The sequence below is a fragment of the Moschus berezovskii genome, chromosome 20 (assembly GCF_049115385.1).
Source record: "Moschus berezovskii isolate FMDL1 chromosome 20, NW_MosBer_1.0, whole genome shotgun sequence".
In the NCBI taxonomy this organism is placed as follows: Eukaryota; Metazoa; Chordata; class Mammalia; order Artiodactyla; family Moschidae; genus Moschus; species Moschus berezovskii.
The window spans coordinates 65,701,960-65,716,757 of record NC_142479.1 but is presented as its reverse complement, the minus strand read 5'-3'; the positions used below and the strand labels follow the sequence as shown (position 1 = coordinate 65,716,757).

Genomic DNA, 14,798 nt, shown 5'->3' with positions numbered 1-14,798 from the left:
CCATCTGCCTTCCTCCTTGGGGCCCCATTGTCTTAAAATGCCTTGTTGGAAATGAAGCAAGCAGTGAAAATCTTTTTTCCTTTCACTTGGGGAAGGGTTGAGTTTGCATCGCTGCAGCCTGAGCCCCAGGAGGTCTCGGGTGCTGGGCATGTGTTGGGGGCTCCACCTCTTGTCCTCTGACCTGCTGGAGGCCCCACCTCAGTTTCCTTGAGCCCAGGCGGGAGGAGCCTGTCCTCAACCCAGGTGGTAAGGCCTGGGCCTGGGCAGGTGAGCAGAGACAATGGGGGCTCCCTCCGGGGTGCCAGGGGCTCCCAGCTCCTCAGCCGGCAGGATGGATGCTAGAGACGAAGTCACTAGGAGGGACGGGACCATCTCTCATGGCCTCCAAGTTGGGGGAGGATATGGCTTCCAGGAGCTAACTGCCCTGTGCTGGAGAGCCTGGCTGTGGAAGGATGCCCTTCTGATCTCGGGCCCTTCTGACACCTCCTTTCCAAACTTGCCCTGATGGTCAATGGAGAAGGGACGCTTGAACACATGACTAGCAGGGGTACCAGTACCCCCCACCCCCAGGCTCTTTACCTGCCTGCTGCAGGCCACTGCCCCTTGCCTGCCAGCACACCTGGCTGCTGCCCCGGCTCTTCTGAACCAGAGCAAGGACACTCCAGCCCTGCGCACCGCCAGGGGCCTCTGCGCTCAGCCTGTGTCTGAACTGGCGATTGAGATGACACAGAAAAGGGGCTGTGTTGGAACCCGTGGTCCTGAGAGTGGCTGGGGTTGCCATGGAGATCCATCTCCTCACCCCCACATGCTCCTGTGCAGGCTTGGTCTGTCTTGGTGGGGCTAAAGCGCTGTGCTGGGGAACCCCGCCCCCGGGGATTGGGAGTGGGGAGGGCAGGCTGAGTGAGCAGGACCCCTGCCCCAACCCCTGGCCCCCCTCGTGACCCCTCCCCCATGCCCCTCCCAGGACGCACATGCAGAACATCAAAGATATCACCAGCACCATCCACTTCGAAGCCTACCGCGTGAAGCGCCTGCACGAGGGCAGCAGCGCCGTGGCCAACGGCGTCGAGGAGAAGGCGCCCGAAGCCCAGGAGATGTAGACGCCGCCCGCCCCGGGACCCTGCCCCGAGTCTTTACCGCCCCCCGCCCCATTTTTATTTTATATAATTTTCTCCCTGTGTCCTCGATCTCCTCCCCTTTACACCTGCCAAGTAACAAGATGACGAGTGCCCTCTGAGTATGTTTGTTTTTAGCCCACTGACTCCGGGGACCAGGTCTGGGGGTGGGGGGGTTTCGGAGTTGGGGGTGGCTCTCTGGCCGTCCCTGAGGTCCAGAAGGGGCGCGAGGACCACTGACTCAATTCCCGACCGTGCCCCCACTCCAGGCCCAGCTCCCTGGGGCCAGGAGTGGCCCCAGCTCTTAGAGCCCCTGGAGCATGGCGGGGTGGTGCCCGCGGGAGGATGGGACCCTGCCGGTGGACCTGGGGACCATTCCTGCCCCTGCCTCCCTGTACAACACTGGGGAGCCCCTGAGCCCACCCCTAGGGGAGAGCAGTTCATTCCATGAGACCCAAGTTGCCCATTGGCTGCTGCCCGCCCGCGCGCCTGTCCTGGAGCAGAAAGTGCCTTTATCTCAGCCGTCCGCGCAAGCCACCCGCTCTCCCCAGCTGTCCCCTCGAGCAGGGAACTGGGACAAGGTGGAGAGCAGGGAGATGTGTCTTCGCCTCCCGTTATGTCCCGCCCCCACCCACCCCCCTGCTGGAATTTGATTGAGGATTCAAAGGAAGCAAAAGATGCACCCCAGCCCACCCTGATTTTTGGGAAGGTCCAAGCGAGTGAATCTGGTGGAGGAGCTAAGGAGGATGTGAAGTGCTGGCAGGTGCCAGAAGGAAGTGGGGCGGCGGGGGGCTGTGAACTGCAGCTGGGGGCGCTCTGAGTGACTCTCGTGGGCTTGGTGCCAGCCCTGTCCCCACCCCGTGTGACCAGAGAAGTGTGTCTGTCTGTCTGTTTAGACATCCATTCGGCCCAAGATGCTCTGGTTAAGTGAATGCCCAGTTGGCCGCCCCAGACACACAGCCCTCCCGACCGAGGCCTGGCTGACACCATGACCAGGAGGTGGGAGGCCAGGCAAGCCTGACTGTGTGTTACCCTGATGTGCCTTGGGCCCTGCACCTCCCCCACCCCCAGAGGCCATCATAAAGACCCCAGAGAGGGACTGATCAGGGGTCAGGTGTCCATGGCCCACAGTCGGGCTCCACGTCCTTACAGCCCCGGGCCAGGGAGCTCAGACACGGGACAATGATCTGTGACCGTCTGCAGGCTCCAGGCTGGCTTAATGCGGCCCATGAAAAGGTGGGAGGGGTGGGTGCAGACCGACTGGTGTGTGTGTGTGCGCGCGCGCATGTGTGTGTGTAGGTCATTGCTTCGTGTGTTTACTCCCTCGCCACCTAAGAGAGGAAGGACCCCTTAGCGGAAACGGTTTACTTGCCGACTTGCCATTTTTGCCAAAACCAAGATGTCGAAGGACGCGTCCGTCGCCAGCGTCGGGGTCCCGGCCGTGGACCAGTCCAGCCGGCCCGTCTTGGGACGCCATCGCTTCCTTCTCTGTAGCCAGATTTTGAAAACTTGTTAGTTTCACTGGGATCTGTTCCACAGTGGCCTTTCGCTATGTGCCTCCTGAGAAATTCGTCTCTTTTTGTATAAATAACAAAGTGTTGAAAATGTATTTCCTGAAATAAATGTTCCAAATGCAAACCCTGAAGACTCGAGTGGGGAATTTTTTTTCTTTTCTCTTTTCTGACCCCGAAAGCATGGCGCTCCTTTGATGAGTGTGAAGATAGCGTGGAAGTGATCGCTGGGGAATTGTTTCATCTCCTTTTGGGAGGAAGAAAGGTTTCAGGGACTTAGAAGCACTGATTTAAGGGGATGATTGAAAAGCGAACAGAGAGTCTTAATTTATTCATTAAAAGGAGGCTTTGAAGGCATTCCACCGGGCGGTGCTGTGCGCTGCTTCTGTGACTATCCTGGAAATAATGTTTTTCTTCTTAAAGTCGAAGTCTGTTGCAGTGAACTCTATGAGCTGGTTAATGTTTGACAGTCATTTCATACCAATTTATTCCAAGAGAACTCAGTCACCAAAAGACTGGAATAAAAGAGGCTGCCCTGCGAGGTTTTTTCTGCATCCCAAGTGGGGCATCTGGACCGGGGATCTGGGTATTTCTTAGCTGTGTGCAGGCCTTACCAGCCCCTTTCTCCCTCCTGGTGCAGTGGCCTGGGGCAGCCGTCACAAGCCACCCCAAACTGGGTGGCTTAAAACAGCAGGTATGGATTTTCTTGCAGTCTGGGGGTCAGACATCCAAGATCATGTGTCGGCAGGATGAGGCTCCTTCTGAAGGCCCAGGGAGGAGCCTTCCCGCCTCTGCCAGCTTTGGTGTCTGTGTGGTTCGAGTCTCTGCTTCGGTCCTCTCCTGGTGTTTCTTATTGGGTCTCAGGCCCAGCCTAATCCAGGGTGACCTCATCTCGGTTCTCACCTTAACACCGCGAAGACTGTGTGTCCATGTGAGGCCTCATAAGGTTCCGAGTGGATACTGATTGTGGGATCGGGGCGGGGGGGTCACTCTTCAACCCATGACACCCCCATTCCTGCCCTGATCCAGCCTCAGCGGGAGAGAAAAGCCCTGAACTGGGACTCGGGTGACTTGGGCTCGAGCTTCTGCCACCAACAGGCCGGGTGGGGTGGCCTCAGGACCATCTCCGCCCCTTGGGGCCTCCCTGCCCCTTCGGTTGGGCAGGTTGGCTCGTTCGGGAGAAGGCAAGTGTACTTCGTCTCCAAATGAACAGATGGACCTTGACCACACGGAGCCTCTACTTCAGGATCCAAGGTGTGTCACTGACACCGTGTGTGCTGTGGGCCCAGGCAGGGGCATGGGGGTTGCCCACCAGCAGGGTTGCAGCCCTGGTGGCTGGCATCTCAAGGCCATCCTGGCTCCACCCGGCCCCTCAATCCCTATAACTCTCAGCAGTCCCTGAACCTGAAACCCCCCTCACTCCTCCAGACTAAAATGGTCCCCGCTGCCATCCCTGCCGGTCACCCCTGTCCAGCAGCATCTCTTTCTGGCCCTGACGCTCTGGGGCTGACACCCTCTCCAAGCCCTGATATGGGCTCAGAAATCCTGCTCGTGCCCCCAGGGGCCCACTGACCATGTCCAACCTGCTCCCTGACCCTTATGCTGCTGTCTCCTCCAACAACAGCCAGCCTCGCTCTGGGACCGAGAGGGGCCCAGGCCATCCTCTCCACCTAGCTCACCTACCCTTCCCATCCAAGGAGGAACGGCCTGGTGATGGGGCCTGCCCAACTGAGCAAATCCCCTCCTGTAGATTCAGCTGACTTGAGTGTCCCAGCTTGCCTGGGAATGATGGGTTTCCAGGGACTCTGGACTTCAGTGCTAAATCCACGGAAATCCTGGGAAGCCTGGACAAGTTGATCCCCCATAGACCCCACATGGTCTTCTCCTGCCCCTCGGAACCCTGGCTTCAGACTCGCCAGCCCCAGGAGCTCCTGAAAGACCTTTAAGATTCACTCTGATCTGTCGCTAAGTCATCCCAGAGGGTGAGCAGGAGGCCCCAAGGATGGGCCACAGCCTCCTGCTGGGGGTGGGGAGGTGTCCCAATAGGACTGGGAGGACCAGGTGTCCTGGGTCGGCCCCTCCCCTGCTCCGGGCTTCAGGGTGTGGACAAGCCAGAGAATAGAATCAACTGCAGCCTACGGGCTTGCCCAGACCTGCCCTGCCTCGTGTGCGTCTGTTGAGGACTCGGGGCAGGAGGCCTCCACCTGGGGAGGAAGCCGGCTGGAAATCAGCTGACTCAGAGCTCTCCTTTTGGGTCTATTGATGGGTGTGACTCTCCTGTTTGTAAACACCATTGCCGACTATACAAGTAGCACATCCAACATACACCAGGTGGAAAACGCCAGCAGGGGAGGCCCCGAGAGCCGAGCAGTGATGTGCTGTCCACAGGGGCGAGTGCTGGACAGAACTTGGCTGCTGCAGGGTCACATAATGGGGACCCAACACTTTCTGAGGCGGTGTCGGGAAGGGCCTCCTTTGTGCAAAGCTCTGAGCCAGGAGGGAACTCGGAGCCGGAGGAGCCAGGAGGCCGGAGAGGCTAGAAAGCAGGCAGAGATGGGGCAGGGGGCAGGCCAAGCTGCGAAGCGGGCCAGTAAGCACCCCGTGCACCAGCTCTCCTCCCTGCACCCCTGGAGGTGGGCTCCATCCCCTCACGGGTCTGTGTGAGCCCTGGCCGCCTCCAGAGCCTCTGCCTCAGGGCTCCCAGGACTGGCCCCAGGGGACACGCCTGCTGCAGGCCGCCTCCATGCTCAGGGCCCCATCCGGCCCTCCGGGGTCCCACGGGCATCCCTGCCCAGCTGTGTAGCCACCACTTCCCCGGGTAAACAGGGGTTTCCGCTGGGCCTTGGGGAAGCTACAGCACAGGAAGTCCCAAGACCCCCAGCAGAGAAAGCATCTTCCTTTCAGTTCAGAGAGGACGGCTGTGAATAATGAGAATGAAAAGGGAGTGGAAATGATTAAAGCTGCCCAGAGTGAGTGGGGCTTGAACCGTCCGGCTGATTCAAACACTAATGACTGGGAGAGTCGGCCCTGCCAGGGAGATGCTGCCCGTCACCGCCCTCATCCCTGCATTCCCCGCCTACCCCCCAAGTCCTTCTTTCCCCCCTTCTCCGCTCCCCCTCCCGCCCTTGGGTACCAGGGGCACCCGCGTCAGGCAGTCCCAACATGTGGAGAACAGCCATGGCCTCTCCATCTCCCTGCTTAGTGACAGCATCAGAGCCCATTCCACGAAGCAGTATTAAGTCCCCTGAATGAAACAGCCGTGTGGAGTGACCCCATGGGAGGGAGACTGAGGACACTGCCCAGGTGGAGCTGAGTCTAGGGTCGTGACACTCAGGAAGCAAGCCCCAGGGGCATCTTCGCTGGCCCAGCCAGGGTGGATACCACTAGAATCAGGATTCTGCCCAGCTCCTGCATCCCTTCAGGGGCCCCACGGTGGGGGGGTTGGGGATACGTACCACATGGCATCTTTCTCAGCCTGGTACTGGCTGCCATCTATAGAACTTCTAACTCTTAGCCAAAGAATTGATGCTTTCAAATTGTGATGCTGGAGAAGACTCTTGAGAGTCCCTTGGACTGCAGGGAGATCCAACCAGTCCATCCTAAAGGAAATCAGCCCTGAATATTCATTGGAGGGACTGATGGTGAAGCTGGAGCTCCAATACTTCGGCCACCTGATGTGAAGAACCGACTCCTTGGAAAAGACCCTGATGCTGAGAAAGACTGAAGGGAGGAGAAGGGGATGACAGAGGATGAGATGGTTGGATGGATGGCATCACTGACTCAATAGACATGAGTTTGAACAAGCTCCTGGAGATGGTAAAAGACAGGGAAGGCTGGCGTGCTGCCGTCCATGGGGTCGCAAAGAGTCAGATTGGACTGAGCGACAACAACCCTTAGAACATCCTTGGCTAGAGTGGTGGGTGTCCGGGGCTGGGGAAGCGGGCAAGGGAAGTATGTTTCATGCTAACAGAACTTCAGTCTGGGGAGAGAAATAGTTCGGGAGGAGGATGTTGGTAATGGTTGCACAACAACGCGTACGTACTTAATGCCCCTGAGCTGTATATATTTTTTTGGCCATGCCACATGGCTTGTGGGATCTTATTTAGTTCCCCGACTAGGGATTGAACACATGCCCCCTACATTGGAAGTGCGGAATTTTAACTACTGGACCACCAGGGAAGTCCTGTACATTTAAAAATAGCTAAAATGGTAAACTTCATTATGTATTTGTTGTTTACTTGCTCAGTCACATCTGACTCTTTTGTGACCCCATGGAGCCCACCAGGTTCCTCTGTCCAGGCATGAATGCTGGAGTGGGTTGCCATTTCCTTCCCCAGGGGATCTTTTGGACCTGGGGATTGAACACGTGTCTCCTGCTTGCGTGTCCTGCATTGTAGGTGGATTCTTTACCCCTGAGCCACCAGGGAAGCCCATGTACATTTTAAAGCAATCTCAAAAGTAAGTGTTAAAGCAATGTCTGTGTTTCAGCCCTTCTGGGCCTGGCCTGTCTCACAGCAGCGGATGTGGCTCCAGGTGTGTGCCTCAGAGTGATGGGAGGCAGGCAGGGGGCCCCTGCACCTCGGCAGGATGTGGTGAGAGCAGAACGGGGCCTATCCCAGAGTAAAAAGAAGCCCAAACCCACGGGGGCCATGGAAGAGGCTGCTGAGAACAGGGCTGGCAAAGCCACAGGGTCCCTGCAAGGCACAGAGAGATTGAGGGAGCAGAGGGGTGACCAGGGTGGGGTGGGGGAATGAATCCTTTCCAACTGCATTCCTAGGACTGCCAGAGTCTGGAAACAGAATCACAGGCTGGTCAGTTAAATCTGAATTTTAGATAAGTCACAAATGATTTTTTTTTCACGTAAGTATGTCCTAAATATTGCATGGAACTTTTTTCCACTACAGTATTATTCGTTATGTATGTGAGAAGTGAAATTCATAGTCACTCAATCGAGTTCAACTCTTTTCAACCCCATGGATGGTAGCCCACCAGGCTCCTCTGTCTATGGAATTCTCCAGGCAGGAACACTGGAGTGGGTTGCCGTTCCCTTCTCCAGGGAATCTTCCCCACCCGGGGATCGAACCCAGTTCTCCTGCATTGCAGGCAGATTCTTTACTGTCTGAACCACCAGGGAAGCCCTTATGTATGTGAAGTTCAACTTTAATTGGGTGGCCTGTGTCTTGTCTGGCAACGTAAGTTTTGGGTGTAATTTCTGGGGAAGCTGAGAGCTCTGGTAAGAGAGGTGAGGAGATCTGGGGTCTGCTGGCCCACCCACCCTGAAGCCTCAAGGGGAGGATCCTTGCTCCCTTCTTCCAGCTTCCAGTGGCCCCCGGCGTCATGTGGCTTGTGGCTGCTTCAGTCTCTCCTGCGTGTCTCTCCTCTTTTCATAAGAACACCTGTCACTAGATTTAGGGCCCCCTAAGTCACTTCAGTCGTGTCCGACTCTGTGTGACCCCATAGACGGAAGCCCACCAGGCTCCCCCGTCCCTGGGATTCTCCAGGCAAGAACACTGGAGTGGGTTGCCATTTCCTTCTCCAATGTGTGAAAGTGGAAAGTGAAAAGTGAAAGTGAAGTCGCTCAGCCGTGTCCAACCCTGAGCGACCCCACGGACTGCAGTCTACCAGGCTCCTCCATCCATGGGATTTTCTAGGCAATAGTACTGGAGTGGCTTGCCATTGCCTTCTCCGACAAGGGACTTAGGGGGCCCTAAACACAGCAGCAGCAGCAAGTCCCTTGTACTGCAAGGAGATCCAACCAGTCCATTCTAAAGGAGATCAATCCTGGATGTTCATTGGAAGGACTGATGCTAAAGCTGAAACTGCAATACTTTGGCCACCTCATGCGACGAGTTGACTCACTGGAAAAGACTCTGATGCTAGGAAAGGTTGGGGGCGGGAGGAGAAGGGGACGACGGAGAATGAGATGGCTGGATGGCATCACCGACTCTGTGGACATGAGTTTGAGTGAACTCCGAGAGTTGGTGATGGACAGGGAGGCCTGGCGTGCTGTGATTCATGGGGTCGCGGAGAGTCGGACACGACTGAGCGACTGAACTGAACTGAACTGAACTGAATCCAGTGGGGCCTGCTCTTGATTTAACTAAGTACATCTGCAGTGACTCTGTTTCCAAATAAGGTCACATTCTGAGATTCCAGCAGACGTGAATTTTGGGGACACTGGCTGACCACACTCACCAGAGGCCCCAAGACCCCTGCACTGGAACAGATGCCTCGTGAGGGCAGAAACCTGCTGGGCCCGTGGAAATGTCATATGAGTCACCTGACTTATTTGTTAAAATATGTATTTATTTGGCTGGACTGGGTCTTCGTTGCGGCACGTGGAATCGAGTTCCCTGACTGGGGATCAGCCCCGAGCCCTCTGCATTGGGAACATGGAGTCTCAGCCGCTGTACCACAGGGAAGGCCAGAAATTAACCGAGTTGGTCAAGAAGGCCATGTCCCTGGGGCCTAGGGTGGTTTGTCCTTTGACTGCCTCGGGTCTCACTTGCGGTGCGTGGGCTTTGTTCCCCTCGGCACTTGGGATCGTAGTTCCCCAACCAGGGATCCAACCTGCATCCCCTGAATTGGCAGGTGGATTCTTACCCAGTGGACTGCCAGGGGAGTCCCTGCTAGGATGGCTTAGGGGAGGCCGACCTGCTGGTATGGGTCTTGAGACACAGGCAGGGACCCAGTGGGTGGGGCTGGGTTCCACGGGGCAGCCCCTCAGGGGAAGCTGTGACCTGAACCTCTCCCCGACCCTTCTGCATGTGACCTGCTTCCTTGAGTGTCATTTTTTATTTTCTCCAAATGTTGTGTGTAAAAAAAAAAAAACCAGAAACAGTCGTATGTAAAATAGATACATTTCCCTTGGAAAAGGACTTGCCCCTTCCTCCCTCAGGCCATGATTATGAAGGGCTGTCAGTCTAATATGCATCTGAGCTGTCTCTGAGCTCTGAGGAAGCTGTAGATTCATCTCCTGGTTCACTTCAGAGATTTTGAAGGTGGGACTCAGGTCTTTGCCTTAAGTGTTTGGGGGCAACATGAAAAGCATTAGGTGTGTCTGTGTGAAAGATGTAGGCGGGCTTCCCTGGTGGTTCAGCGGTTAAGAAACGGTCTGCGAATGCAGGGGACACAGGTTCGATCCCCGATTGGGCAAGATCCCATATGCTGTGCCACAACTCAGCCCGTGCACCACAGCTGCTGAGCCTGGGCTCTGCAATAGAAGCCGCCACAGTGAGAAGCCCGAGCACCACTCTTAGAGAAAGCCTGTGCCACGCAGCGAAGACCCAGCCCAGTCCCCAGTTCATTCATTAAAAAAGAGAAAGGTGTAAGCGGAACATGTGTGTATGTAGCTGGTGTGTCTGGGGTGCCAGGGATATGAACATGGAAGAGGATGTTGTTCAAAGGAGACCACATTTGTGCAGACATGGGTGGTAATCCTCAGAGGAGGAGAGAATCTATCCTTGAAACTTTGGATGTTACAGCTAGGAATGGTGAAAATGATGCTGGGGACCGGCCTGAATCCAGGGTCTTTGAAGGCAAATTCTCGGGGCTTTCAAATCAGTTGGCCACAGATCATTGCTGCTTCCGCAGAATTAAAAAAAAAAAAACCCTGCTAACTTCCCAGTTCTGCCCGCAGCCCCCTGTGCAGGCTGTATTGTCCCCCCACTGGAGTTCAGGATTAGAGAACAGAAACTTACTAGTTTTGGCCCATCTCTGCATTCCAGCCTCGCCCAGGATGGGGCCCCTGTGAGCCCCACTCAACTCCCTGCCAGACTTCCCACCGAGCTTTTAGGCGCTTGTCAGCTCGAGACAGCCCTGGAAAACCGTGCAAGCTGAGGGGGTGTGTGTCTAATGAAGTTGGAGCTCTGTAATTTAGCAATTACTGTAACCCACACTTGTAATTTTGGGGGTTTCTCGTAATTCTTCTTTGTACTCTCTTTTTTTTTTTAAAAAAAATGCCGCTTTAATGGTTTTCTCTTTAATGCTCCAAATGGAGGCTGGTATTTTTCCACCCTCACCCCCCAGTCGGCTGCAGAGCACACAAAAGTGTGCGGATGGGGGTCTGTGCTGCTTTTCGGGGATTAAAAAGGTTAATTGAAAGTTTGGCAGCTCCCACAGGAAACCGAACTTGCTCTTTGCAGTCATGCCTGCCTCGGAAGCTCTGAATTCAGCTAATTTGATCATCGGTGTGGATGGAAGCCCGCTGAAGGGCGTGATCTACCCACTGCCCCAGGTGCTACTGTTCAGTGGGTCTCTTTACTGCTCCCTGATGCACGAGTGCCCCACTTTTGCTCCTCTGTCCTCTCTCTCTCTTTTTTGGGGGGCCATGCTGGCAGGATTTTAGTTATTAATTCCCCCCAGTCAGGATCCAATCTGAGTCCTTGGCGGTGAAAGGGGGGAGTCCTCAGCGCTGGACCGCCAGGGAAGTCCTGCTCCTCTCTCTTCGTTCATGTGATTAGCTGTATATTTTAAAAGTATTTTGACATCTGTGGGGCTTCCCTTGTGGCTCTGTGGTAAAGAATCCGCCTGCATTACGGGAGACCTGGGTTCAATCCCTGGGTTGGGGAGATCCTCTGGAGAAAGGGAAAGGCTACCCACTCCAGTATTCTAGCCTAGAGAATTCCATGGACTGTATAGCCCATGGGGTCGCAAAGAGTTGGATACGACTGAGTGACTTTCACTTCATTTGACATTTGTAGTGATGTGGATAAAACTAGAGTCTGTCATACAGAGTGAAGTCAGTCAGAAAGGGAAAAATAAATATTGTATATTAATGCACAGTCTCGGAGAAGGCAATGGCAAGCCACTCCAGTACTCTTGCCTAGAAAATCCCATGGATGGAGGAGCCTGGTAGGCTGCAGTCCATGGGGTCGCTACGAGTCAGACATGACCAAGTGACTTCACTTTCACTTTTCACTGTCACACATTGGAGAAGGAAATGGCAACCCACTCCAGTGTTCTTGCCTGAAGAATCCCAGGGACGGGGGAGCCTGGTGGGCTGCCGTCTATGGGGTCACACAGAGTCGGACACGACTGAAGTGACTTAGCAGCAGCAGCAGCAGCAGCAATGCACAATCTAGAAAAATGGTATGGATGAACCTATTTGCAGGCCAGGAATAGAGATGCAGACATAGAGAATGGACTTGTGGACACAGAGGGGAGGAGAGGGCAGGATGGATTGGGAGATTGGGATTGACATATCGGGGGGTGGGATGGGGTGGGAGGGAGGTCCAAGAGGGAGAGAATGTCTGTATACATAGAGCTGATTGACGTTGCACAGCAGAAACGAATACAGCATTGTAAGGAAAGTATACTCTGATAAATTTTTTTAAAAATAATTGTTCAAAAATTTTAAAAATGCAAGACAAAAAAACAGGAAATTTTTTTCAGGGGGAAATGAAACTCCATATACCAGATACTATGCTCCCTATGGGGAACCTAAGTCATAAAAGTTGAGGAAGACAGGTGACTGTATCGTAACTAAAGTTGGCACGCACAGAGGGCTGGGGAGCCGAGGGCATGGCAGTCAGATCAGTTGGAGCTGTGCTGTGCCAGGCAGCGGTGCAGGGATGTGAGGGATGGAAGCGGGGGTAGAGAGATGAAGCAGAGGAGGGGGCAGTGCTCGGTTGAAGGGGAAGGGACCCTTCCCCTTAGGACCCGAAGGTGGGAAGCAGCACAAGTTGGTCAGTTGAGGGAGTCCGTGGAGCTGGAGGGCGCAGCTGAAAATTGGCAGGTGAAGGGGTAGCACATGGGGCTTCCCAGGGGGCACTAGTGGTAAAGAACCTGCCTGCCAGTACAGGAGACATAAGACATGCAGGTTCGATCCCTGGATCGGGAAGATCCCCTGGAGGAGGGCATGGCAACCCACCCCAGTATTCTTGCCTGGAGAATCCCATGGACAGAGGATCCTGGCGGGCTACAGTCCATGGGGTCATGAAGAGTTGGGCATGACTGAAGTCGTTTAATATGCACACACAAGGGTAACACACAGGCAGGGATCACACTGTGAAGTGCCTGGAGGGTTTCTGACAGATGAGAAGGAACCTTTGTTGCGGGCAGTATACTTGTGATTTTACTGCGAACAACTCAGAAAACATTTTTAAAAAGAGTCAATCCGGTCTCAGAGAGTTGAGCTGCCCTAACCCGGGAAGCAGGCATCAGGAAATGTCAGGGACCTCACCAGGGGAGGTCCAAAGATGGATGAGAGATGAATTGCTCAGAACCAAATTGCATTGCATTGCCATACCTAATGTCACCTGCAAAAGCGTGCTTGAACCACATATATTTGCACAGGTGTGCAAATGTTTCAGGAGCATAGGTTCGAGATGGTGGAGTAATTGGGCCAAAGGGCATGCATTTGTAACTGCATATTGTGTATTGTGATTGTATATTGCCAAGTTCTTCTCCAAAGGCTTTGACCAATTTTTATGCCAAAGATGGACAGGACAGTTCATCTTTCTTATTCTTATTGCCCTGGATGTTCTCATTTAAAGAATAATTTGCCAAACTGGGCATAAAATGGTATTTTGATGTTGAGATTTACTCTGTAGCCAAGTGTAAATAGCCTTTAGGTCCTGGATGACTGGGCAGCCTCTGCATAGAGTGAGAATTCCCGAAGCCCATCAGAGTGGCCACCCTGGGACCATCACATTGGTTGCAGCTGCTGTTGAAATCCTCTATGGAGTTATTTATTCTTGGTTTGTTTGATCTGCCAATTCCTGAGATACATGTTGAAGCTTCCCACTGTGATGACAACTTCGTCAATTTTGAAAATGTCTAATTACGTTAGCTTTACACAGTCCATGATACAACGAAACGGCAAATTCTGGCTGTGAGAGAATATCCGCAAAACACACGTCTGACAAAAGGCTCGAACCCAGAATCCACAGAGAAATGTTGGTGCTTAGTCGCTCAATCGTGTCCGACTCTGCAACCCCATGGACTGCAGCCCGCCAGGCTCCTCTCTCCATGGGATTTCCCAGGCAAGAGTACTGGAGTGGGTTGCCATTTCCTTCTCTGGGGGGATCTTCCCAACCCAGGGATCGAGCCTGCATCTCCTGCATTGGCGGAGGAGTCTTTACCACTGAGCCAGCGGGGGAGCCCCATAAAGAGTTACTAAAATTAAATTAAAAAGCATTCAAAAGTGGATAAAACGACCGAAACAACTATTACACAAAAAGGGATGCAGGATGGCCAGTTGACTCATCAGCACCTGCTCAGCCTCACTTGTCGTCAGGGAAGTGGAAGTTAAAACCACAGTGAGATGTGGATTCACATTCAATACAATTAGGGTTCTGATAATCACAGTTATTGGCAAAGATGAGGAACAAGCCGAACTCTGCTAAATTTCCTGAAAATTTCTTATGGGTTTAAACTTACACCTACTCTGTGAATCAGCAATTCCATTTCTAAGTAGTTATTGGATTCCCTTGTGGTCTTAAGTCTGCTGTTGAGCCCATCTTGTGAATTTTTCATTTCAGTTATTTTACCTTTAATCTCTAGAATGATCGTTCCTGTTTCTCTACTGGAACTATTTGTTGAGTGGTCATCGTGTTTTCCTTAATTCTGTGGACATACTTTCCTTTAGTTCTTTTTTTCCCCCTCTCATATTCAATTTAAAAATACTGGCAACATGTACGTAACACACAACTTATCATTTTAACAGTGTCTGCATCCTTCCGTTCTTTGAACAGATTTCTCATAGGGGGCGTGGAAACTAACTCCAGCATCAGGGCAGAGTCAGTCTCTTTCAACTGCTGTATTTTCCTGGGTGTGGCTCACGCTCCCCTGTTTCTTTGAGTGTCTCATAACTTTTGGTCGAAAGTGGACATTTAAAATAATATATTGCAGTATCTCCATATTCTCTTTTCCCCCCCTTTTCTTTCTCTCTTTTTAAAAAGATTTATTTATTTATTCTGTTTTTGGCTGCGGTGGGTCTGTGTGGCTGCACGCGGGCTTTCCCAGGTTGCAGGAAGCAGGGGTTACTCTTGGCGGCAGCGTGCAGGCCTCTCATTGCAGCGGGTTCTCTTGTGAGGAGCACGGGCTCCAGGCATTGGAGCCTCAGTAGTTGCACCTCTCGGGCTCTAGAGCGCTGTCTCAGTAGTTGGAGCATGCTGGCTTATTTTCTCCGAAGCATGTGGGATCTTCCAGGACCAGGGATCGAACTGGC

At 53.4% G+C, this 14,798-nt stretch overlaps 1 protein-coding gene across 11 annotated transcripts in view; it reads left to right on the top strand.

Moving 5' to 3' along the window:
- SEPTIN9 (septin 9) overlaps positions 1-2,760 on the top strand; it is a 181,468-nt gene extending 178,708 nt beyond the window's left edge. For all 11 annotated transcript variants that reach the window (XM_055408484.2, XM_055408486.2, XM_055408485.2 and 8 more), the window contains one exon: positions 965-2,760. In XM_055408484.2, coding sequence (XP_055264459.1) covers positions 965-1,100 — 136 coding nt within the window. In that variant the 3' untranslated portion in view covers positions 1,101-2,760. The remainder of the gene's footprint in view (positions 1-964) is intronic.
- Positions 2,761-14,798: the final 12,038 nt, after the last annotated feature.